The sequence below is a fragment of the Dipodomys merriami genome, unplaced genomic scaffold (genome assembly GCF_024711535.1).
Source record: "Dipodomys merriami isolate MVZ:Mamm:240054 unplaced genomic scaffold, mDipMer1.0.p SCAF_17, whole genome shotgun sequence".
Lineage (NCBI taxonomy): Eukaryota > Metazoa > Chordata > Mammalia > Rodentia > Heteromyidae > Dipodomys > Dipodomys merriami.
Window position 1 is genome coordinate 25,407,308 of NW_027203048.1, and position 23,151 is coordinate 25,430,458.

Below are 23,151 nucleotides of genomic sequence, written 5' to 3' on the forward strand. Positions count from 1 at the left end.
ACATAACAAACTTCTGTATAAAAAGGGTTGATATCATTCATTCTTCCTCTCATAACTGAAATGCATCTGAGCACCACTGGGTATTAGTTTTACTATGAAATACGTATATTTGTATAAAAAATAGCTTCATACAACACTGCTAAGTCCAAATTTCTCCTATATATTCCTTACTAATTTATGTGGAATCTTCTGGGCATATGTTACAATCACAAAGAAAACTTTCTCAGGCAGGTCAAGACAGGTATCTACTTGTTCCCAAAGCATATAAGTCGGGTGGGAAGGAGCAGGGAGAAGCAAGCACAGGGAATAAATCCAAAGCAAGGTAACCGTCCACCACAGTTCAGACAAAAGAAGGTTAAACATTTCTCACCCCAATTTATTTAGGAACTAGATAAAGACAATTTCATATCTTTTACACATTCTAAAGAGGAAAGACAAAAGGTGTTTGAATGAGAAAACCTCATCTCCCTCTCCCCAGGAGGGAAAGGGTAATAATCCTAATAGTTCCACTGAAGCAGTGTCCAGAGCAATTAGTAATGGGAAAAATACGGGGGTGGGGGGGCGGAGGACGGAAGGGGAGGATAGGGAGGCAACAAAGGAAAAGGAAATAGAGATCAAATAAAATAAAGACAGGAAGAAAGGAGAGAAGTAGGAAGAAAGCAGGGTAGGAAAAGAAACTAGGATGAGAGGTTAGGGGAGATTGGAATTGAGTGGTGGGAAAAGGTCTGTGGCGGGCGCAGGGACGAAGGTCGAGGGGACATGGTTGAGGATGACCTTACCCGCAGTCTGAGTAGGGAGTCATCGTGCATCAGATTGTCTCTCAGTTCTGTAGTAGAGGTGATGGAGATGGCTGGCTGGTCCATTGTGGCCGTAGCCTTGTCCCTTCCCAGGCCCAGGCCGTTCAGGCGTTTTCGTTGCTAGGAAGCGGCCCAGAGTCCTGTACGTTGTCTCCAGAAGTGGGGGCAGGGAGGCCCCCCGAGCTGAGCTTCGGAGTCAACCGTTATTGGTTCAAGGCCGGTTTGTAGGGGGACTCGAGGGTATCCAAGCTTCCTCCCAACCCCACGCCCAGGACTGGGAGACTGCTTCGAATCATGCTTAGCTTTAAGGCAGAGGTCTGCCTTCCTCCCCATTTGTCCCCAAAAGAATTGTGGTCTCACTTCTGAAGTGGGCACTGGACAGGTTTGGCCAGTTGTGAAGTCACAGATCACCTGTTTTCACACTGGCCTCTTTTCGTCCTAGAATCTTTTTTTTTTAAGTCCCTTAAGGTAAGTTCCATGTGTGTGCACATGTGTATGTGTGTGCCCTTACTGGGATTTGAACTTTGGGACTTCCACACTTGCTTGGATTTTTTGCTCAAGGCTGGTGCTCTTGAGCCACATTTCCACTTGGGCTTTCTGCTGGTTAATTGGAGATAAGTCTGTCATAAACTGCTTTGTTAAATAGCAACTCCTAAAGATAATACAAATTTTAGTCTCACAAACTTACCTGCCAACACACACACACACACCGTTATGACAGAGCAGTACTATATAATGGCTTTGTGTATTCTTGTCCTTGAACTCAGGCCCTACACTCTGTCCCTGGCCTCTTTGCTCAAGGCTAGCATTCTACCACTTGAGCCACAGCACCACTTCTGCTTTTTCTGCTTATGTGGTACTGAGGAATCAAACCCAGGGCCTCATGCATGCAAGGCAAGCAATCTACCACTGAGCTACCTTCCCAGCCCTCTATCAGCTTTTTTCTTCTGCACATTGATGACTTGCAAGATTCTCTGACACAGTTCAGGTGCCCCTGCACCAGGAGCCCCCCCTTCTCTTTGAGATTTTAATATGCATATCATCTTTTGAAGGGTACTACTATAATCCATTCTTTGGCTTTACTTACAGATAGAAAAAATGAAAATCCCATGTTTCAGCTGTTTAAAATTAGGTGAGAAATGCTTTGTGTAAACGAGTGTGATTAAGATAGGTGCAGGGTCCTTTGGGTCATAATAGCTGACCTTGAAATTTTCTAAGGGGTCAAAAAAGAGTAACATTCATTCGGAAGGGCTAGCGTGTTGAAACACTAGAAATGAGACATTTAGGGCAGCATAGGATATTCTAAGGGAGAAAGGAAGTGAGAGCTTTTAAGTTTATAAATGACTCCATGTGAGCAGGCATGACTTTATACTCTATAGACAAGGAAAGGAGCACAGCAAATCACAGCAAGTGCAGTGTTGAAAGTTGAAGTTCTGGCAGACAAGGGAGGAGGGAAACAAGAATGAGGGCAGAATCTATGCAAAAATAAAAATGCTATTATGGAACTGGGTGCAGGTGGTACACACCTGTAATCCTAGCTCCTCAAGAGGCTGAGATGTGCTGCGGATTGGAGTTTGAAGTCAGCCCTAGGCATGAAAAGTCTGAGATTTTTATCTTCACTAACAAAGGGTGATGTGCATATTAAAATCTCATTAACATGCAAATTGACTCCTGGTCGGTGGTTTCTACTTTTCTAAAAAAACTCTTAGGTATCTGTACATGACCTTTGGTAAAGCAAGAGACTAGAAAATTTATCTCAAAATACTTGGGCCCTAAATTCACTTACAAAAAAGGACTAAGCACCAAGTTTAAAATGAACTAAAATTACATGGTTTAGAGAATACAAACATGAGTTTTCATAAATGTAGACTAATCAAGTCCATCCTTGTGGCTCATTTCACTTTCTCATTTTGGCCAGACCTATAAAACTGGCTCAGCAGACTAGGGACTGGGTCCCTAGATACTAAATGAAGATGAAAGGTACACACAAGTCCAGAAACCAGTACAAGGTGTTAAAGTGAAAGGGACATCTAGATGAGAAAATAGCTTATCTCAAAAATAGAAACACAGGTCAGGCTTCAAGGACTTTACTTGTAAAACAGATTAAGCATGTAGGATAAACAAAATGTTCTTTTTAAGAAAATACTGTTTTCTACATTATCACTTGTTTTAAGAGTAACATACTTTTTAAGATGAATTTCTCCTTTGATACACAAGACTACATGTTATTTTAGCCCACTAATGGCTCAGATCTTTTACTCTTAAAAAAATTCACAGAAGCTGAATGCTGGTGGTTCACTCCTGTAATCCTAGCTCCTCAGATCCTGGTTCAAAGCCAGCCTGGGCAAGACCGTCAGTGAGACTCATCTCCAATTAACCACCACGGCTCACAGTTTGAAGCATGGAGCTGTGGCGCACACGCGCGCACGCGCGCACACACACACACACACACACACACAACACGTGCGTACAGTGGCTCTCCCTTGTAATCCTACTCAGAGGAAGCAGAGACCTTAGGCTCACAGTTTGAAGCTAGCCCTGTCAGGGAAGTCTGTAATCTTATCTCTAACTACCAAAAAGCCAGAAGTGGAGCTATGGACTTAAGTGGTGCCAGCCTTGAGCAAAAAAAGTAAGGGACAGCTCCCAATCCCTGAGTTCAAGCCCCAGTACTGGCACCTGAAAAAAAAGTTCCAGGAAATTATATCTGAGAATAATCTTCAATGCTGTTATGATTTACTGGTAGGACCCCAAGAGTAACAGTAGTAATACTCATAACATGCTCAAATTTTTTTTGGTCGGTTGCAGCGCTTAAACTCTGGGTCTGGGCGCTGTCCCTCAGCTCTTCAGCTCAAGGATAGCACTCTACCACTTCTACCATGGCACTCCTGCTTTTTCTGCTTATGTGGTGCTGAGGAATTGAACCCAGAGCCTCATGCATGCGAGGCAAGCACTTTACCACGGAGCCATCTTTCTAGCCCCAACATGGTCAATATTTGAAGGTAATTTTTTTTTTTTGGGGGGGGGGCTTGAATTCAAGGCCTAGAGCTCTAAGGTTCTGTTCACTGAAGACAGTCTACCACTTAAGCCACACCTTCATTTCCAGTTTTTTGCTATTATCTTAGATTTATCTGCCCTGACTGGCTTCTAACCAAGATCTTCAGATTTCAGCCTCCTGACTAGTTGTATTATAGGCCATGAACTTCTGGACCCCAACTTGAAGGTGACATTTTATGTCTTAGGTTCAGACATGATTATTCTAGATTAGGAGAAATGAGTTTTGAACCCAGCTCATTATGAGCAGTTGTTTTATTTCTTATAAAACCAAGAATAATATGTACTTTGTGGCTTTCATAAAGATTACAATATAAATTACTAATTAACATGCAAGCAGGGCTAGGAATATGGCTTAGTGGTAGAGTGCTTGCCTTGCATGCATGAAGCCCAGGATTCAATTCCTCAGTACCATGTAAACAGAAAAAGCTGGAAGTGGCACTGTGGCTCAAGTAATAGAGTGCTAGCCTTCAACAAAAGAAGCTCAAGGACAGAGCCCAGGCCTTGAGTTCAAGCCCCAGGACTGGCAAAAAAACAAAAAAACAAGCAGATGGGGATAAAACTCAGCGGTAGATCACTTGCCTTATGTTCACAGTCCTGGGGCTTGATCTCATCAATGGAAAAGAAAGAAGACAGGCCAAGAGTCCAGCACATTTTCTCCTTCTATTCCTCACCCTTGTCATCCAAACCTTGTTACCACGTATTACAAACCTCAAATAATTGAAACTGGAAGAACACAACTGTACAATTCCAACTGTACACCCCTGTAAGCGAACAACTATACAAATGGGGGGAAAATATGCTGTTATAGCTTCATTTCACTCAATGTTTTACCAAGACCCAAAGTTAGAAAGCAGTTGAACAAATGAGAACCATTTTACAGGTTTAAAATACTGAGGCAAGGTAACACACATAGTTGTGATTGGCACTGTTGCAATAAAAATTGGAAAAGTTCAGATCTTAACATTCAAGAAAAGCATGTAGGTGGACACAGGTAGCTCATGCTTAGAATCGTAGCTACTTAGGAGACTAAGATCTGGGTATTGCAGTTCAGAGCCAGCCCAGCAGAAAATTTGAGACTTTATCTCCAATTAGCTACTAAGAAGGCAGAAGCAGAGCTGTGGCTCAACTGGGAGAGCACCATCCTAGAGTTCAAGCCCAAATATTAACATGTTCATGCTTGTGTGCATGCACAGGCCAGTAACATGATTCCTTTAAAATTCCTAACAGCTACTTAAGAGAGTAGCTTCAGCAGTGACAGTCCAAACTTTCTATTTAACTAAGGGGCTGGGGATGAAGCTTTACAGGTCATGCTCATAATTTTTAAGGCCCTAGGCTTGCTCCAAGTGCTGCAAGAAAAACTCTTCCTAATTGGTCACCCCTGCCTAACATGACATAATATTTCCATTAGATTAGCAATGCCTGTTTTCTTTCCTTTTTCTACCTAAGAGGTGGGGCCGGTAACTTGCCAAATAATTAATTGCCCTCTGGGAAATTCAAACCCTTGTGGGCTATAATAAGCAAGTAACACTATAGTCAATGTCTTAATCTTGGCTCTGGTTTGCTACGGAATCTTTCATTAAGTATTTAAAAGATAGAATAACACAAACCCCGATAAACACCTTTGAGCAGCTTATACAGGAAACAATAGTACAAACAAGCAAAAATTAAAGCTTAGCCACTGTCAACCTAATTTTGTTGTTTTTGGTTTTTGTTTTTGGTAAAACAGTAGACAAACTGAAAATTCTTACTTGAAATAAAAAGCACAATGAAATCAGGAAAGGTAGTTCCCACCTATAATTCAAGTGACTTATGAGGTAAGATCAGAAGGATCTGGAAGCCAGCTCAGGTGAAAAGTTAGCAAGGTATTAGGGCACACTCCTGTCTTTCCAGATATTAGGAAGGCATAAAATGACCACCTCCAAAGAGTATAAATTCAAGAAACACTACAGAAAGTAAATTAAGGCAAATATGGCTGTAGACACGCTGCTCAAGAAGTAGTCTGTCTGAGCCCGGCACTCGTGGCTCACGCCTGTAATCCTAGCTACTCAGGAGGCTGAGATCTGAGGATTGCGGTTCAAAGCCAGCCCGGGCAGGAGAGACCGTGAGACTCCTATCTCCAATAAAACACCAGAAAACCGGAAGTGGCGCTGTAGCTCAAGTGGTAGAGCGCTGGCCTTGAGCTGAAGAGCTGAGGGACAGTGCCCAGGCCCAGAGTTCAAGTCCCACGGCCGACAAAAAAAAAAAAAAAAAAAGTAGTCTGTCTGCCAAAATAAAAAGTATAAAAGCACAATGAACGAAGTTAGAGATTAGGTGAAAACAGTGGTTCTTCCAAACCTACTGTGGACTGTATTTTTTTTCTTTTTTAAATGTCATTGCCTGGCTGAAGTCATTATGGACAAAACAGATAACAGTAATCAATAGTTAATTAAATGACTCAGATTCGGAGCAACAGTTCGGTAAATTGTAATTTTTTATTGGAAAACAAATATACAACTTGGAATGGATTGAGGCAAATTGTGCCATAAGCAGATTTTCTTTAAGTGGCTAAAACAAAGTTTAAAAAGCAAGTAACAATAAAAGAAAATGTTTCTGGTACAAGACCAGCAGTACAAAAAAATAGTGTACGAGTACCTGGATAATACACCCGTTTTGCAATAGTGCAACTTTTAAGTACATATTGTTGACTGTCCATAGTCCACGCAGAGTTACAACTCCACACTTCAACAACAACATGCTGACAGTTCCTAAAAGAAAACTACTTAAAAAAGGCATAACCCAGATGTTCCCTCATTTGACCAACTCCATCTAAGTTTAGATGTGCAGAAGGGCTTAGATATATCCAGAGTAAGCCACATGCAACATGTTACTTGATCAATTTTCTAAAATAAGGTTTCAGGACAATGACAGTAAGGTAAGGGAAGAAAACATGGAGGAATGAAATCCTAATTACTATACATGCATATTTTTTTGACAGTAGGGGAAACCTTTTACAGATAAGTTACAAACAAAGAAAAGGCAAATAAACAATTTTGTACAAGAAATTTAACACATTCTGTACAGTATCTTCACTTTGCTGTCATCATTTGTACAAACTCTGAAAAACAAGAAACAGAAAGTTGAGTCAATGGCCAAAATACAAAAATTATATACTGAGTGGTTTATATTTCCCCTTTGCTCAGAATTACCATAAAGTAGGAAACAAAGTTAGTTTACACAAGTGGAACTTCATAGACTCCAACTATTCAGGATTGTATTAATGTTTAAGGCATCTTAATGCTTTAAACAAGCTATTATAAAGACACACTCTTGGGCTGAGAAATGTGGCTTAACGTGTTTACCTAGTATTTTTAAAATCCTGGGTTCAGTCTTTAGGGGAATGGAGGCCATGTGAAATCTTGACACTCAGTGTAGACGTACATTTAAGCCCGCTGGGATACCAATCAATATTAGTATGATGAACTAATTTTTAGTAATTAATGCTAAATTTTACACCAATTAAGTTGTTATACCATGAAAAATACAAGTGAAAAAAAATAAAGCAAACATTTCATGGCAATCCTTCCAATTTGTGAAGGATTTGCTTCTTGCAATGGCCACTCGAAAGTTTGAGCCACATATACTTATGAATTCAAGCATGTGTAGATGGTTTCCGACTGAGGCCAAATAAGAGGAAGGAAATGTAGTTGAAAGCCCCTTTTTTTCTTTTTTAAAAGAATTCAATTTTTTTTTAAATTAAAAAAATTTTATTCCCTTTGCCCTCCCCAAATTCACAGTAAGTTTTAAAGCTATCCAGTTTCTCACAATCTTTTTTTCTTTTGGGTCCAGTCGTGGGGCCTAAACTCTGGGCCTAGGCGCTGTCCCTCAGCTCTTCAGCTCAAGGCTAGTGCTCTACCACTTGAACCACAGTGCCACTTCCGTTTTTTTTTTCTTTTTGCTTATGTGGTGCTGAGGAATCAAACCCAGGGCCTCAGGCATGCAAGGCAAGTGCTCTACCACTGAGCCACCTTCCCAGCCCCAATTTCTCACAATCTTTACACAAAAATCCTACAGTGCTTCTCCAATTTTAACATGCATACGAATCCTCTAATCTTATTAAGTACATATTCTAGGTGTGGAAACTGACAAATTCTTGGCACTGACAAGTCTGCAGACTACATTTATTTTAGCATCCTAATTTGGGTAGGAATATTGTCACTAATTTTCACCTGAGATACTGAAAAAGTATTTATAATTAAAATGAAAGTATAAAGTGAGGGAAAAAAGACTTACCTTCATAGTTTACTTGACCATCACCATCAATATCTGCTTCCCTGATCATTTCATCAACCTCTTCATCTGTTAACTTCTCCCCCAGGTTTGTCATCACATGGCGAAGCTCTGCTGCACTAATATAACCATTGCCATCCTAAAGAAAAACACAGGATTTGAGGAGACTGAGTAAAGTTAGTTTTAGTGGGAATTAAAAACCTACAGTAAACTATAAATCACATGTCACTAAACAGGAAGTCTTACACTGGAACACAACTATTCTCCCTAGTCCCAAAGTTACAGGATGCCTCCCTCCCAGATTAAGTAGTTTTTAGGAAATCTTAAGTTTATACTAAATTCTTAAGAAAGCTTTTATCTGACAATTAACTGGATAAAGCATCAGAAGCATAAGTTGTCAAAGAACAAATAGTCCTATAAGAAATGATAGCTTCAATAAATGACTTTATTCTCAAACTAATAAATATGTTCTTTACATTTACCTTATCAAACACACGGAATGCTTCTCTAATTTCTTCTTCACTGTCGGTGTCTTTCATTTTTCTTGCCATCATTGTCAGAAATTCAGGGAAGTCAATTGTGCCATTACCTGAAATGGTTTAGTTAAAACATAAACTGAATGTAAACACCTTCAAATCCTCTCACTCTCTCCAAATTAAAGACTTACCATCGGCATCTACTTCATTAATCATGTCCTGTAATTCTGCTTCTGTGGGATTCTGCCCAAGAGACCTCATTACAGTTCCCAGTTCCTTTGTTGTTATAGTTCCATCACCATCCTTGTCAAATAGTGAAAAAGCTTCTTTGAATTCTGTTTGAAAGACCATAATCAAATATACAGGTTAACCATTAAAAAAAAACTCCAAATAAAATGTATTAATCAACTCCTTAAGTACACAAAGATACATATGGAGTTAGCATCTGAAATGGGATTCTGATCCCTAATAAATTAGATAATATTTCTGACATCTCATGACCAATCACAGTAGCATTAAGTTCATGTCATGAGCTTCTTTCTCATAGGGAAAGCCAAGTACCTAGATCAAACAACTACTGTTAGTTCCAAAAGTTAAAACTACGTATTGCTAAATTAAAACAAAAGTTTTAAACTTCATATCAATATGTAATTCTAGTTCTAGATGGTAAAGAGAACTATCATTATTATTAATGGCTAGATCAACATATGAATATCCAGTTTTAGCTAAGTGTTATATTAGTGAGAACAAAGACAACTTAGATCTCTCTCTTCAAGCTTCTAACACAATGAGTTACTCTTCAAGGTATTTTTTTTTTTTTGGGTCTGGTCATGGGGCCTGAACTCTGGGCCTGGGCGCTGTCCCTCAGCTCTTCAGCTCAAGGCTAGTGCTCTACCACTTGAGCCACAGCGCCACTTCCGGCTTTTTTCTTTTTGCTTATGTGGTGCTGAGGAATCAAACCCAGGGCCTCAGGCATGCAAGGCAAGCGCTCTACCACTGAGCCACCTTCCCAGCCCCAAGGTATTTTTTTCCCCCCAAGGTATTTTTTAAAATAAAAGTTTAGCCAAGCCGGTCGCCAGTGGCTCACGCCTGTAATCCTAACTACTCAGGAGGCTGAGATCTGAGGATCAAGGTTCAAAGCCAGACCGGGCAGGAAAGACCGTGAGATTCCTATCTCCAATAAACCACTAGAAAACCAGAAGTGGCGCTGTGGCTTAAGTGGTAGAGCGCTCGCCTTGAGCTGAAGAGCCTGAGGGACAGCGCCAAGGCCCAGAGTTCAAGCCCCATGACCGACAAAAAAAAAAACAAAAAACTGTTAGCCAGATATCTGCATTTCCAGCTAGCTACTCAAGAGGCAAGAAGCTGAGATCTGGAGGACTAAGGTTCAAAGGCCAGCCAGAGCAGAAAACTCAGATTTCATCTCCAAAAACGGCCAACAAAAGAAAGCAGGACCGGAGACAAGGCTCAAACAATAACATTCCTAGCTTGTGATCACAAGGCCTTGAGCTCAAACCCTAGTAGAACCTCCCCTGTGTAGACTATCAGCAAGCATATTCAAAAGCCAACTTCATGGGGCCAGGAAACTTTAGTGACATACCCTTCACATTTGAAAATGTATCTAACATTTAAGAAATGATGTACCTTCTCAAACAGCCCAAAGCCTTTATTTTATCTATATGTTAAAGTTTTATGCTTTCCAATTTCCATTTCACATTATCTGACAACTCCTCTACTGAGTTTGCCCATTAACATATATTTTCATGTCTCTTGGCCTAAAAATAAATTTAAGCCTGTTATATTTTCTTTCAAGTGCTTGCCCTTACCTCAAATTTTGGACACCACATATTAATTTCTTGTCAATCTACTCAGCTAAAAATGTTAAGTATACCAATGACTGAACTGTACAACTCATCAACTGTTTGAATATAAGGGCCTCAATTCGATTTCTTATGTTAAGACAGCATTTTGCTACTTAGCAATAGTATAAAAAGGCAAAGGACTAAAAAATTTCTTCTGCCCCAAGCGCCTCATTTTTAATATACAAGAATATACTAGCTCCCAATATTAATATGTGAAATGAGCTTAGAACTATGTAGGGGAAATAATACTATTAAGGAAAAAAAAAAAAAGATCATTCTTTTGCAGTAACATTGCACTCAAAAACTTCAAATTGTCTTGGCTCCCTAACAGTGCCTTGATTTTTCCTTCTCCCTTACACTGTTCTACCTTAAACTGCCAAGGCTCTTGTTCATCTGTCTACATTGTGTGTGATCAATTTTATTCTTTTCTTTTTCTTCATAGCTATTTCATTTATGTACACTTAAAGACATGTCTACTCAATTTTTCTCTCATTAATATTGTTATTTCTGATGGCTGTAGGACATCTTCCCTGGCTGATCTCAAGGAAGGCATGAAATGAATTAATTCTATACTACTCAGCAACCCTAGGAAGTAACCCAAGTAAAACCCAAGGAACGACTTTAACATTTGCCCCTCAAGTTCTGTCAACAAGCTGTACTAAATTTTGCTACTTAAAAACACTGCCTGATTTTTTTTTCACCTCTATAACCAATAATGGGATCTTTCTTTAAAACCTTTCAACTACACATAGATTTGTTCCCTCTTGGGACTACAGCATTACATTCTTCCCCAAAGGAGGCTGAGATCTGAGGATCAAAAATTCAAAGCTAATCCCAGGCAATGAAGTCCTATAGTCTTATCTCCAATTAACCACTCAAAAGCAGTAAGCAGGGCTGTGGCTTAAGTGGAAGAGAGCCAGGCTTAAGCAAAACAGTTAAGGCATAGCTCACAGGCCCTGAGTTCAAGCCACACATAGGCACAAAAAATAAGTTACTACTTTGTTACTTTCAGTAGTATATAACATACTTTCATTTAAATTTTACTTATTTCCAGAGGAATTTTTAAAATCAACCAGAAGCTAAGTATCATACTAAGAACTTTTCAAAATATTAACAACCCCAGGCCCTAGTAAACTCATGCCTATAATCCTAACTACTGTGGAGGCTGAAACCTGAGGTTGAAGAAAGCCTGGGCAGAAAAGTCCACGAGACTCTAACTAGCAGGAGTAGAGGCGTGGCTTTGACTGGAAAAGGCCACCATCAAGAGTGTAAGACTCTTGAGTTTAAGTCTCAGTTAAAAAAAAAAAAAAAAAAGGAAACTTTGAAATTTCAAAAAAAAAAAAAAATACTGACAGTATAAGAAAGAACTGGTGTCTCTTGCCTCTGATCCTAGCTATTTAGGAGATCTGAGGATCACAATTCAAAGCAATTCAAAGCCGGGGGCTGGGAAGGTGGCTCAGTGGTAGAGCGCTTGCCTTGCAATGCATGAAGCCCTGGGTTCGATTCCCCAGCACCACCTAAGCAATTCAAAGCCGGCTGGGGCAGGAAAGTCTAGAGACTCTTATCTCCATTTAACCACCAAGAAGCTGAAAGTGGAATTGTACATCAGGCAGTAGAACCTTGAGCCAAAACAACAACAAAAAACCAACTTCAGGGACAGTGCCTAGGCCCTTAGTTCAAGCCCCCCAAAACCAACAAAATAAAAACAAACGTTTGAAGTCAAGCACCAATGGCTCATACCTGTAACCTTAGCAACTCAGAGAAGCTGAGATCAGAGGGCAGCAGTTCAAACTGAGCCCAGGGAGGAAAGTCAGTGAGACACCTCTCCAATTAACTATGAAAGCCTCAAGTGGAGGAATGGCTCAAGTTATACAGTGCTAGCCTTGAGCACAAAAACTCAGGGTCAGTGCCCAGGCCCTGAGTTCAAGCCCCAGTATTGGTAACCAAAAACAACAACAAAACCCCTTCTTGAATAAAGCACACACCAGACTTTAAAATTAAAAAAAAAAAACACAAAACCAGCTATCTTCCACAGAATTTGTGAAGTATAAGAAACCTAAAATTCATTCTAGTTGTATCTAACTTGAATTTTTTTAAGAGGCCAGACTGTTCCTTAGTTACATAAATCTAGTTTTACTGTAATATGCTATGAGACACTTTACTAAAGAATACAAGTATAACTTCTATTTCATAAAGTTGTGAACATTTCAGAATCTCTTAAAGTCTCATGTATTAGACCTTTATTATCTATTCATAATATAAAAGGAGCAAGGTTAATATTTTTAAAATTAAATTTGGACTTTAGCAAAGTCTTAATTTCATTTTAAAAAATTGTGGGGTATGTGCCAGTACTGACTAAGGTATAGACTCAAGACTTCTCATTCTTGCTTGCCCATTTTGCTCATGACTAGTACTCAACCACTTAAACCAAATCTTTAGTTTCTAAACAAACTTTTGTACATTTTCCTATCAGTTTCATAAATGTATAATACTGAAAACATAACCAGCATAAATGCATTTGTTAGTGATATCATGCTAGACCTTATAAACCTAGTAGTATAGGCCAGTCACTAGTAGGTCATGACTGTAAGCATAGCTACTCAGGAAGCTGAGATGTGAGGATCATGGTTCAAAGCCAACTGGGCAAACAAAATTTGGAGTCTCTAAAAATGGAGACTTAGGGCTGGGAAGGTGGCTCAGTGGTAGAGCACTTGCTTTGCATGCTCAAGGCCCTGGGTTCGATTCCTCAGCACCACATAAGCAAAAAGAAAAAAAAGCCGGAAGTGGCGCTGTGGCTCAAGTGGTAGCGCGCTAGCCTTGAGCTGAAGAGCTGAGGGACAGCGCCCAGGCCCAGAGTTCAGGCCCCACGACCGGACCCAAAAAAAAAAAAAAGGAGACTTATCTCCAATTAATCAGCAAAAAGCCGGAAGTAAGCTTAAGTACTGGCAAACACATACAAAGACCTAGTAATATTAACAATTATAAATAGTAAGCTCACCTAAACAAGTAGCTTTTTTTCCTACAGCCATTATTTGTTGTTAGTGGAATTTATAAACAAATCTATAGTAGTAAATATTATATAGCAATAAAAGCTTCAAAAGTACCTTAGTATATTCAAAGTTGCATTGTACGTATGAAGCTTGTTAACATTTTTTCTGGAAGAACAAGATTTTTTTACTCAAAATGTATTAGCCACAGGTAATTTATCAGTTTAAAGAAAAATTACCTTCTCAAAAGTAGGCATTGAAATATACCAATTTTGGGAGAAAGGGACTTGGGGAGGTGGTATAAGAATTAATAAGTGTTTTACAACAATTTTTTGGTCATGTATCTCTTCAAGAAATGAAATTTCTCCATGAAAAAAATACCTATTCAGTCTTTTTTTTTTTTTTTTGTCGGTCGTGGGGCTTGAACTCTGGGCCTGGGCGCTGTCCTTCAGCTCTTCAGCTCAAGGCGAGCGCTCTACCACTTGAGCTACAGCGCCACTTCCGGTTTTCTGGTGGTTTATTGGAGATAGGAGTCTCACGGTCTCTCCTGCCTGGGCTGGCTTTGAACCGCGATCCTCAGATCTCAGCCTCCTGAGTAGCTAGGATTACAGGCGTGAGCCACCAGCGCCCGGCTCTTATTCAGTCTTAATATGTGGCAGGCACTGTAGATTGTGCTGTTGGGAGGACCAAGGTTTGATATTAGCCCTAACAAAAACTTAATGAGATCCCTCTCTTCATTTCAACAAATAAATTGGCTATAGTGGAGTGTAATCTCAGCCATGTGAAAGGATGATCGTGGTCCCAAGCTGGTGAAGAGAGACTTATCTGAAAAGCAAAAATGGCCGGAGGCAAGGCCAAGCACTAGGGGCTAACGCTTGTAATCCTAGCTACTCAGGAGGTTGAGATCTGAGAATTGAGGTTCAAAGCCCAACTCTTCTTTCCAATAAACCACCAGAAAACTGGTGGCACTGTAGCTCAAGTGGTAGAGTGCTAGCCTTGAGCTGAGGGACAGTGCCCAGGCCCCAATTTCAAGCCCCACGACCAAAAAAACAAAAAAGGCAGGAGGCCTAGCACACATGGAAGAATATTCAAGTGGTTTATCAAGCACAAGACCCCCCAAGTCCAAATCCCAATAAAGCCCCCCAAATAAAACAAAATCAGGAAAGTAGTATAAACAAAAACCCTCAAATTGCACATAGCTTTATTTTTAGAAGCATGTAAGTTTTTGTTTTCCTCGTTTTAAAATTCACTAAAATTCTGTGGCCTAGAGAATGGACTTCAAGAAATCTTTAGTGAAGGAAAAGGCAGGATTGAGAGGAAAAACACATTATTTCTCCCATTCCACAGAAAAGCTTACCTTTATGATGGAAATTGGCAATGAAAAGACAGAATATGTCTTTCTAAACAGGGCCCTGCTATGTACATAGCCCAAACTCGCCTCAAGCTCTTAATCCTCCTGCCTCTGAGCCTCAGACTTGAGATGGGATTACAGGAATGTACCAAGCCTAGTTATAATTTATGGGGTTTTTGAGGGTGCTGGTCTTAGGGGTTGATCTTAGGGCCTGTGCCCTATCCTTAAGCTTTTGTGCTGAAGGCTAGAGTGCTCTACCACTTTGAGCCACAGCTCCATTTCCAGCTTTTTGGAGGCAGTTAATTAATTGGTTGCCTTTGAACCGTAATGCTCTGATCTCAACTTCCTGAGTAGCTAGAACCACAGGCATGAGCCACCAGCACCTGATGGCATAATTTATCCTCAAGACCCATGTTACAATGGATTCTTTATAAGAAGATCAGAGTTTAGAATCAGAAATATTAGTCCAAGCTAGTTTGTAAAGAAAAATCATCATTTAAAAACCTATTTCTGAAACTTTTTATTTCTTAATAACCTAAAATGGTATAGCTAGAGCTAAGGGTATAGAAGTACAAATCAGTGGAAGAGCACTTATTATACTGACACCCTCAGCAATTCAATAATAAAGTGGCCTAACTACACAAAAATATATTTTCTAAGTTCTGGTTGCTTCAATATACAGATAATTTACCAATCATAGCAAGTAAATCCCAGGGTTAAGTCAAATTACACAGTAAAAATAGAAAAACAAAACCTAAGTATTGAATAGTGCATCTGAGCATTCATCAACCATCTCAAAGTATTAAAATAGAATAAAAGTTTTATTTAAACTAATACTTAAATTTGGCATATTAAAATTAGGCTTAATGCAATCTTATAAATACCCCCTCTCAAAGCTTCAATAGCTGTTACATTTTAAGTCAAATTTCAAATTACTACCATGACAATAAGTTTTTCTCTAGAAATGGTTACTCCCTAACTGATTATATAGATTGACCAGAAATGTACATAGTTACTTTAAGAATAAGAGCTAAATCTGTACACACCTATACACTTGAGGGAAACTACTTTCAAGATTATAACCTATACATGCAACCTGGGCTTGAAATATTAGCAAATTTAAGCCAGGGTAAACTCTACTCATTTTCTGGTTCTATGTATTAGTATTTTTTACTTGGTTCCTTTCTTCTGGCTCCAGAATATATCAATGTAGACTAAAAAAACATTTCTTAGTTACAGTTAGGCCCACACCTTTTACAAACAAGTCTATATATATTCTCATTTGGCAAACAAGTTAAACTACTGAATTATATTACATTCATTTGATACTATCTTTGGCATGTATTAAAATAAGTTGTTTAATACAAGCATCTTATTTTTTAATTTGGCTATAAAATCAAATTGTGGCCTGATGAGGGTAACCCAGGCTTATAATCCTAGCTACTCAGGAGGCAGAGATCTGAAGATCATGGTTCAAAACCCAGCCCTGGTAGCAAAGTCCATGAGACTCTTATCTCCAATTAACCACCCCCCCCCCTCGCCGCCAAATTCAAGCCCCACAACCATCAATTAATTAAATTGCTACAATCCAGCAGAGTGTTTTTTACCTGCAATCTGCTCTTCAGTCAGTTGGTCAGCCTACAAAAGAGATTTAAAAGGTAAATCAATCAATTGAAAGTATGTCAGTTGGCAATTTAAAACTTTCAAGGTTTGTAAGAATATCACAGGCGTCATTCAGATTCAGTATTTTCTGGGAACAGCAATAAACACAGGTAGAAAATGCACATATCAGGTTTACCTCCATAGGTAAGGAGTTTTACACAACTAATTATATAGTTGCACAGGTACAGCCAAAAGATTCTCTCCTATCTAAAATTCCTACCAAGATGGAGTCAAGTGTACCAAGTATCTATTCACTGGGTGGGAAAAGAAAAATAAACATCATCTATTCTCATTCTTTAATAAATAACCATTAGTATGGAGTGACATTATCTTCTCTAGTGCACGGCAGGAATAAGTTTGAAAACACACCCAGAAAAAGTTTGTTTCCCTTCACAAAGATTCTGATTAGTGCTGGAAATGGCAGAATCATAGGTTCAAGTAGCTGCATGTTGAGATCCTGTTATAGACATCTTATTTGACTATGATATAAATTTATTTCTATTTTATAAAAAAGTCAAAGGAGCTAGTAACTTAAAAACTGCAGAACCGTATGTTTAAACACACAAGATTTTAAGGTAAGATTTTATCTAACTCAAGTCTCAATCTTTACCTAACAAATGTTTGGTTAAAAGGCAGTCAATTTTCCCAAGGAGTTAAGACTTCAAAATCCAGTAAATCTACTGTGTTGATGTTTAGCTGATTGTAAAAGAAGTTAAACAGAATTTACCTGAAGTCTAACTATTATGCAGGACTCTTAATCATTTCTGAAATAATGACAAAATGGCATGGGGGTAGGGGCATGATATTCTGAGTCATAGCTGGGCTGGTATGCCAGCTCTGCCACTTAGCAGCTGTGTAACCTTGGACATATTACTCAACCTCTCATATTCAACTGCATCTGTAATATAAAAAGAACCATGCCTACCCTGCAAGGGTTATGAAGCTAGTTAATGATGTTTTATTTAAAGAACTATACAACCTGGCTCACCTAATTTTCACCCAGTAGATATTCATGGAATTATGAAGCCCTTTATGGCATACCAACATGTTCCATGTTAAGGTAAGTAGAGAAAATGTACCTTGCACAAATCAAGGTAAAACCACACTCTAGGAACAAGTAAGGCAATTGGTTTAAGATTTTTAAAATGCTATAAAAAAAAAAAAGTGCAGCCCCTCTGGTGGCTTACTTGTAATCCTAGCCTGTAGGAAGTCTGTGATACTTTCAGCTCCAATAAACTACTCAGAAAAGTCCAGGAGTGGCACTGTGGCTCAAGTGGTAAAGTGCTAGCCTTGAGCAGAAGCTTAAGAACAGTGACCAAGCCTTGAGTTCACAAGCCCCAGGCCTGGCACGCAAACACACACACACACACACACGCACACGCACACGCACGTACACACACGCAAACACACACATGCAAACACACACACACACACACACACGCAAACACACACACACACACACACACACACACACACACACACACACACACACACACACACACGCGCGCGCGCGCGCGCGCTTAAAAAGCCAAGTGTGTGTGGCAGGCACTGTAACCTTTGAAACCTGAAGTAATGAGTATATATAAAAGAATGGGGATTGGGAAGATAATCTTGGGAAGACTCATATAATAAAAAAAAAAGGTTCCCAAAAGAAACAAATATTAGTTATAAAAAAAAAAACCTCTGTAACTCTCTTACTTTGTTTACAAAGTCAAAACTTAATGACCTTAGCTCTCTGTACCTAGACAAATGCAATATTAGAACAGATCACAAAAATGAACTTAAAGGTATGAACTAAGGCACACAAGAAACTCAGTTTCTCGGATAAACCGAAAGCTCTCAATTTGCTTTGAAGATTGCTTTTGTGACTACTTACCTCGGTTTTAAAATAAACCTTACCAGTAGCATTCAGATTAAAACCTCCTAAAAGAACAAAAGACTATTCTACCATTCTTTTCCCAATTACAAGAAAATGAATTTGATTCTTCCTTCTGTCTATAGTGAATGCCAATTTCTTAGAAGAACCAGAATTTTACTTTTGGGAAAACACAAGCTCATTAATATGTGTTTATCACAGTAAAGCAAAGACTAATTCACCAGAGAGATGACTAATTCTTATTCCCTTAATTCTTCAACTGTAGATATAATTCTTCTACTGCTCTCCAGAAGGTTTTGCAAACATCATTGTCTCTCTCAGGTTCCAGATCAACCTACTGAACTAGAATCTGCACTTGGAGGAACCATTGGTGATCTTTAAACAATGAAAGCACTAATTTCAACTACAGCAGAGAATGCTTTTATATTTTAAACATTTCCTAAATGACACTTAAAAATAGGTTTGACTACAACTAAGTTCTTAACTGAGTGTTTTGATAAGATTTCTATTCTCCTTCCATTCCTGTTTATTGTTTCCCCAAAATGTTTTTTAGATACAGCAAAAGCTTCATATGGTTTTCCAACAGTTATGTAAGCCATGATATGTTTTATTTGTATAAAAAGCAGCACAAAATATTTCAATAGATATCTTAATTCTGACATCACTTACACAGCATCTTGAGTGAATAGAGAAACCACTAGAACAAAATGACTTCATAAAAATTAGGACCTGTACTACAGGGCCCAATTCAAACTGAAGCTGTAACTTTTTATTGTAATAGAACCAATGCCATTTTTTTAGTCTCATACAATCATCTTGCAGCTGCACTGCATAATGATTAAAGGGACAAAACTTTCTACCCCTTCACATCTTTTCCTTACCACCCTAGCCTCAAATATTTTTTACACATGAATCCTTTTCAATATACTACCTGTTAATTCCAGAACTTTACAAGTAATCCTTATGTACTTTCAAATAAATTTTTTCTTACCTTAAACGTTTAGTAATTATGAAATTAACAGGTGTTGTACAAACTAACATTAGTTAATAATGACTTTGTTTAACCAAAAACCCTCAATGTAGTTCAATGCATCAATGATGCAACTAGTGAGCACACACCCTTTATCACCGGTAAGGCTGCAACCAAAAGACTTAGATACGGACTATACATTCTAGAGAAAAATCAAGTATCTTATTCTTTAAATTTACTACACAATTTAGAATGCTGTTGTGAATAAATTCACCAAGCACATTCAAATTCAGAATAAAGTATGTTAAAATACTGAGCGACTCGATCAACGATAAAAGAAGGCTTGTTTTATTATCCAAGGTGAACTCTTCCCCACACCCAATACAGGCTGGAGGTTTCAGTTGGCAGGGATCCCCAACTCTTGTTAACGATGTCACCTTGCCTCCAGGACACACCCATCACCGTAACCACTCGGCAGAAGGAACCATTTAGTATTGCAAATTATCTCATTAATTTTTTTACAGGATTAAAAAAGAAAAAAAAAAAAAACAGGAGCACCCGTCCTGTATGACAGGAAACAGCTCAATTCCCTGTCCTTCCCGCCCCCCCTCCCCCCTGTCCCCCCTCCAGCCTACTTAACTGGCTTTAGTGTATACGTGAACGGTACGTTCAGAGAGCCTGGCGACTTCTACGCCGAAGGAAACACAAGTCCTCCGAGGACCGCGGTGTGTGGCAGTGGCTCCCGAACGTCCGGCGTGCACGTGAGTACTCCAGGCCAGACAGTGTCCCCTTTCAAAGGCATCCGCCCCCCTCGCGCCGCCCCGACTTTCCCCCGCGCGGGCTTTCGCCCCGCGGTAAACAGGAAACGCCTTCCAGACCCTCGCAGCAGCCGAGCAAGCGCCAGGCTCCGGGCGTGGGAAGCTCGATAAAACCCACTTAAAAAAAAAAAAAGGGGGTGCCGTCCAGCTAGGGTTGTGCAGTGGAAAGCCCGGCGCGGGGTGGCGGGCAGGGCGGGGATGAGACACCATCGCGGGGGGGGGTGCCCCCCTCCCCGTCCCGCCCCGCGACGCAGCGAGCCGCGGAGACCTCCGCAGTCTGCAGGTGCCAGCGCAGCAGCTGGGGCGCGAGCCGGGCGGCGGCTCCGGGGCCCCGCGCGGCGCCCGCCCGCCCGCCCGCCCCGCCCCCACCGGCCGCTCCCTGCGCCGCGCGGGCTCGGCCCACACAGCGCGCCGCGCGCTCGCGCGCCCCCCGGACCCCGGCACGCCGAGGCTGCGGGCTAACGGCGGCGCGGGCGCCGTCCCCCGAGCCCGCCCTCCCCCACCCCCAGGCGTCCGCCGCATGGCGGCCCGGCGGACAAAGGCGCTTCCTGGCGCCCGCGCTAACCGTCCGTGGGGTATTTGAATCCGGCCCCCGGGGCTGACCTTCGCAGACGCCCGACCGAGGTGCTTCCTCCCCACACTTCACTTTCTCTCCTCTCCCCCCCGAACCCCAGACCATCCTCCTCCGGCCGAGCACGAAGCTCCTCCGCCTCAGGGGCTGCGGGTCCCACCCCCCACTACTCCCCGGAGGAAGACCCTGAGGTAAATGGGGGCGGGGAGCACCTGCGACACCACCCTCCCGGGGAGCCCCTGGCCTCTGCCGCTCCATCCCTCGGGAGAACATTGCTCCTGAGGGCTCTAAGAGCGCTGAGGTCCATCTTTCTCCTCGATTCGCTTCGGCATCTCCCCCACAAGCCGAGCGCCGGCACCTGAACGACGCACTCACCATGCTGCAAGCGCTACCGGTTCCCGAGACGCGACTACACAACCACTCGGCTCGCTCGCTCCGCTCGGACTAATTCTCCTCCTCCGCCCCCAGCGCCTCATAAACACCTCCCGCCGCAAGATCCCTCCGCCGCACGCCAGATAACGGAACACCGCCAACGAGTCCCGGCCAGCTCCCCCCTCCCCCTCCCACTCCTCGAGACCCCTTCATCCACAGTCATTTGGTCGAGAGGGAAAGAGATAAAGACGAGAGGGAAAGCTGGTGACGTAAGTAGATTTCATTCCCCAGTAAGCCGTTAAAAGGCCGGTGGAGTCGCGCCTGCGGGGCGCTACTTTGCGGCGCGGAGGAGCACGTTGGTGGCGACGCGCTCTGCGATAGTCGTTGAGTCGACCTCTGATTGGCTGGTTCGTACCTGCAATGCGTCACTTCGGCTCTCAGCCGCCGCCGGGAAGCCGTGCGGCTTCTGCCGTTGCTGCACGGGCCGTGCTGTCCTGGCAACTGCGCCAGGATCTCCTGCTTTGCGCTTGGATGGAGAACCTTTCTCCTCCGCCTATCCGTTCCCCGCCACACACACACGCACACACACACACACACACACACCACACACACACACACACACACTTTGCGACCCTTATTAAAGAATAGATAAAAACACCTAAAGCCAATTAGGAAAAAAAGCTTGAAAGTCCCCCCCAAAAACATGTACCCCGCCCACAGCTTCTCAGCCTAGTTTCTGCCTCGTGGAGAAAATTCGTTTCCGTTTCCTTTTTTAAAAACAACCCATGGAAATCTGGATAAGGGCAAAATGCAGCTGGATCGACTGACCATCTGAAAGGGGCTTCCGTTTGTACTGCCCGCTTTCCTTTCCTCACCAGCAAGAAGAGAAAGTCCAAGATCCTGTGGGACTGGGCTCGGAACATCTCCCTTTGACAATAGGACCTCAAAGTGGACAGCCAGGAGAGGATGCCTGGAAATTTAAAAGGGAATTGCAGTTTAATGGTTAAAATAAAAAAACAATTCCCTGAGAAGATTTATGGTTCAATCACAGATCAGAAGAAAAAAAAAAAGGTCCTTAGGCCATAACAAGGCCTTGAGAACTTCCCTACAATAGAAAAGCACAGGCCTGTGGCTCTTGAAACCTACTGAACAGCATTTTTAGCCAGCCAAGATAAATTTTACCCACTGAAAGGACTTCCCTTCAGAACAGTTTTTCTGCCCAGCAAGATCATTTCTGGCCCTGCTTGGAAGTTTTTAACGAATTTAACCTCCTTCCGTCAAATTAGATATTTTTTTCTCGCACCATCAAAAGTTTTTTCTTTACTATGCCAGAGATAGTATGCCTAGTGCAAATTAGGCATTTCTAATTAGTGTGGACAACCCTGTGACTCTTTCAGATGACTGACCAGGTCAATCGGATTCTGTGTTTCTATTGTCCTTGCTAAGACAGTGATGTAATAACCATGAGGAAAAAAAGAAATCTAACCTCATCCTACAAATGAAATAAATACCATTAAGGAATAATGTTACTTTAGAGTTGCACCTCTACTTCAGAACCTGAGGCTACAATTCCATATTGTGCATTCTGGTATCTTCCAAGTCTTTGCAGGGAGTGCTTCTCAAATCTGTCTCTGATTCTTCCTCAGATCCTCAGATGGAAAATCCATCAATGATCTTTTCTTCCAGCTGAGTCACTAAAAATATTCTTTTTACATAGCGTCCCATTAGCATGCAGTGATTTTACATATGAAAATTTTTAATGATGGGAAATTGAATGACAAAATGAATAATCACTTCCTTTAGAAAATGAATTTTTAAAAGATTGGTGCATAACATATAATAACGATGAGCCGTAGTCTAATATACAGAATGTGTTTAGGCAAATATATATTTCATCCAAGAGCAGTGTGCTTTGCAGCAAATATTTGAGAATAAACTGTGCTTTTAAACAGCAGATATGAGTTTTTGTGAGTTTCATAGGTTGAATTTTGGTAGGCCCTCTCTTATAGAACCTTCCTTGCTGACCTCTCAAGAAGAGAAAATGAGAGAAAAGTCAGGAGTGATATTTAAAGCTGTTGTGGTTTATGTGTAT

General features: G+C 41.1%; 2 protein-coding genes and 1 long non-coding RNA gene across 4 annotated transcripts in view; 1 reads left to right on the forward strand and 2 right to left on the reverse strand.

Annotated features, from left to right (window-relative positions):
• Stpg4 (sperm-tail PG-rich repeat containing 4) overlaps positions 1–1,063 on the reverse strand; it is a 28,812-nt gene extending 27,749 nt beyond the window's left edge. The window contains exon 1 of the mRNA XM_070025012.1: positions 780–1,063. Within this exon, the coding sequence (XP_069881113.1) occupies positions 780–863 (84 nt within the window). The 5' untranslated portion in view covers positions 864–1,063. The remainder of the gene's footprint in view (positions 1–779) is intronic.
• A 5,240-nt stretch (positions 1,064–6,303) lies between these two features.
• On the reverse strand, positions 6,304–21,194 carry Calm2 (calmodulin 2). 2 transcript variants are annotated; one of them, XM_070025538.1, is made up of 6 exons: positions 21,063–21,194; positions 16,398–16,428; positions 8,785–8,928; positions 8,600–8,706; positions 8,121–8,256; positions 6,304–6,945 (listed from the first exon to the last, which is right to left on the reverse strand). In XM_070025538.1, exons 1-6 carry the CDS (start codon positions 21,063–21,065, stop codon positions 6,917–6,919), a joined length of 450 nt encoding a protein of 149 aa, XP_069881639.1. In that variant the 5' UTR covers positions 21,066–21,194; the 3' UTR covers positions 6,304–6,916. The 2 variants fall into 2 exon arrangements, with proteins under 2 accessions (XP_069881639.1, XP_069881640.1); XM_070025539.1 differs by lacking the exons at positions 16,398–16,428; positions 21,063–21,194 and adding an exon at positions 13,557–13,572.
• LOC138829261 (uncharacterized) lies at positions 20,619–21,327 on the forward strand. Its single transcript, XR_011372519.1, has 2 exons — positions 20,619–20,878; positions 21,032–21,327. It is a non-coding gene; the product is annotated as an uncharacterized lncRNA (long non-coding RNA).
• Positions 21,328–23,151: the final 1,824 nt, after the last annotated feature.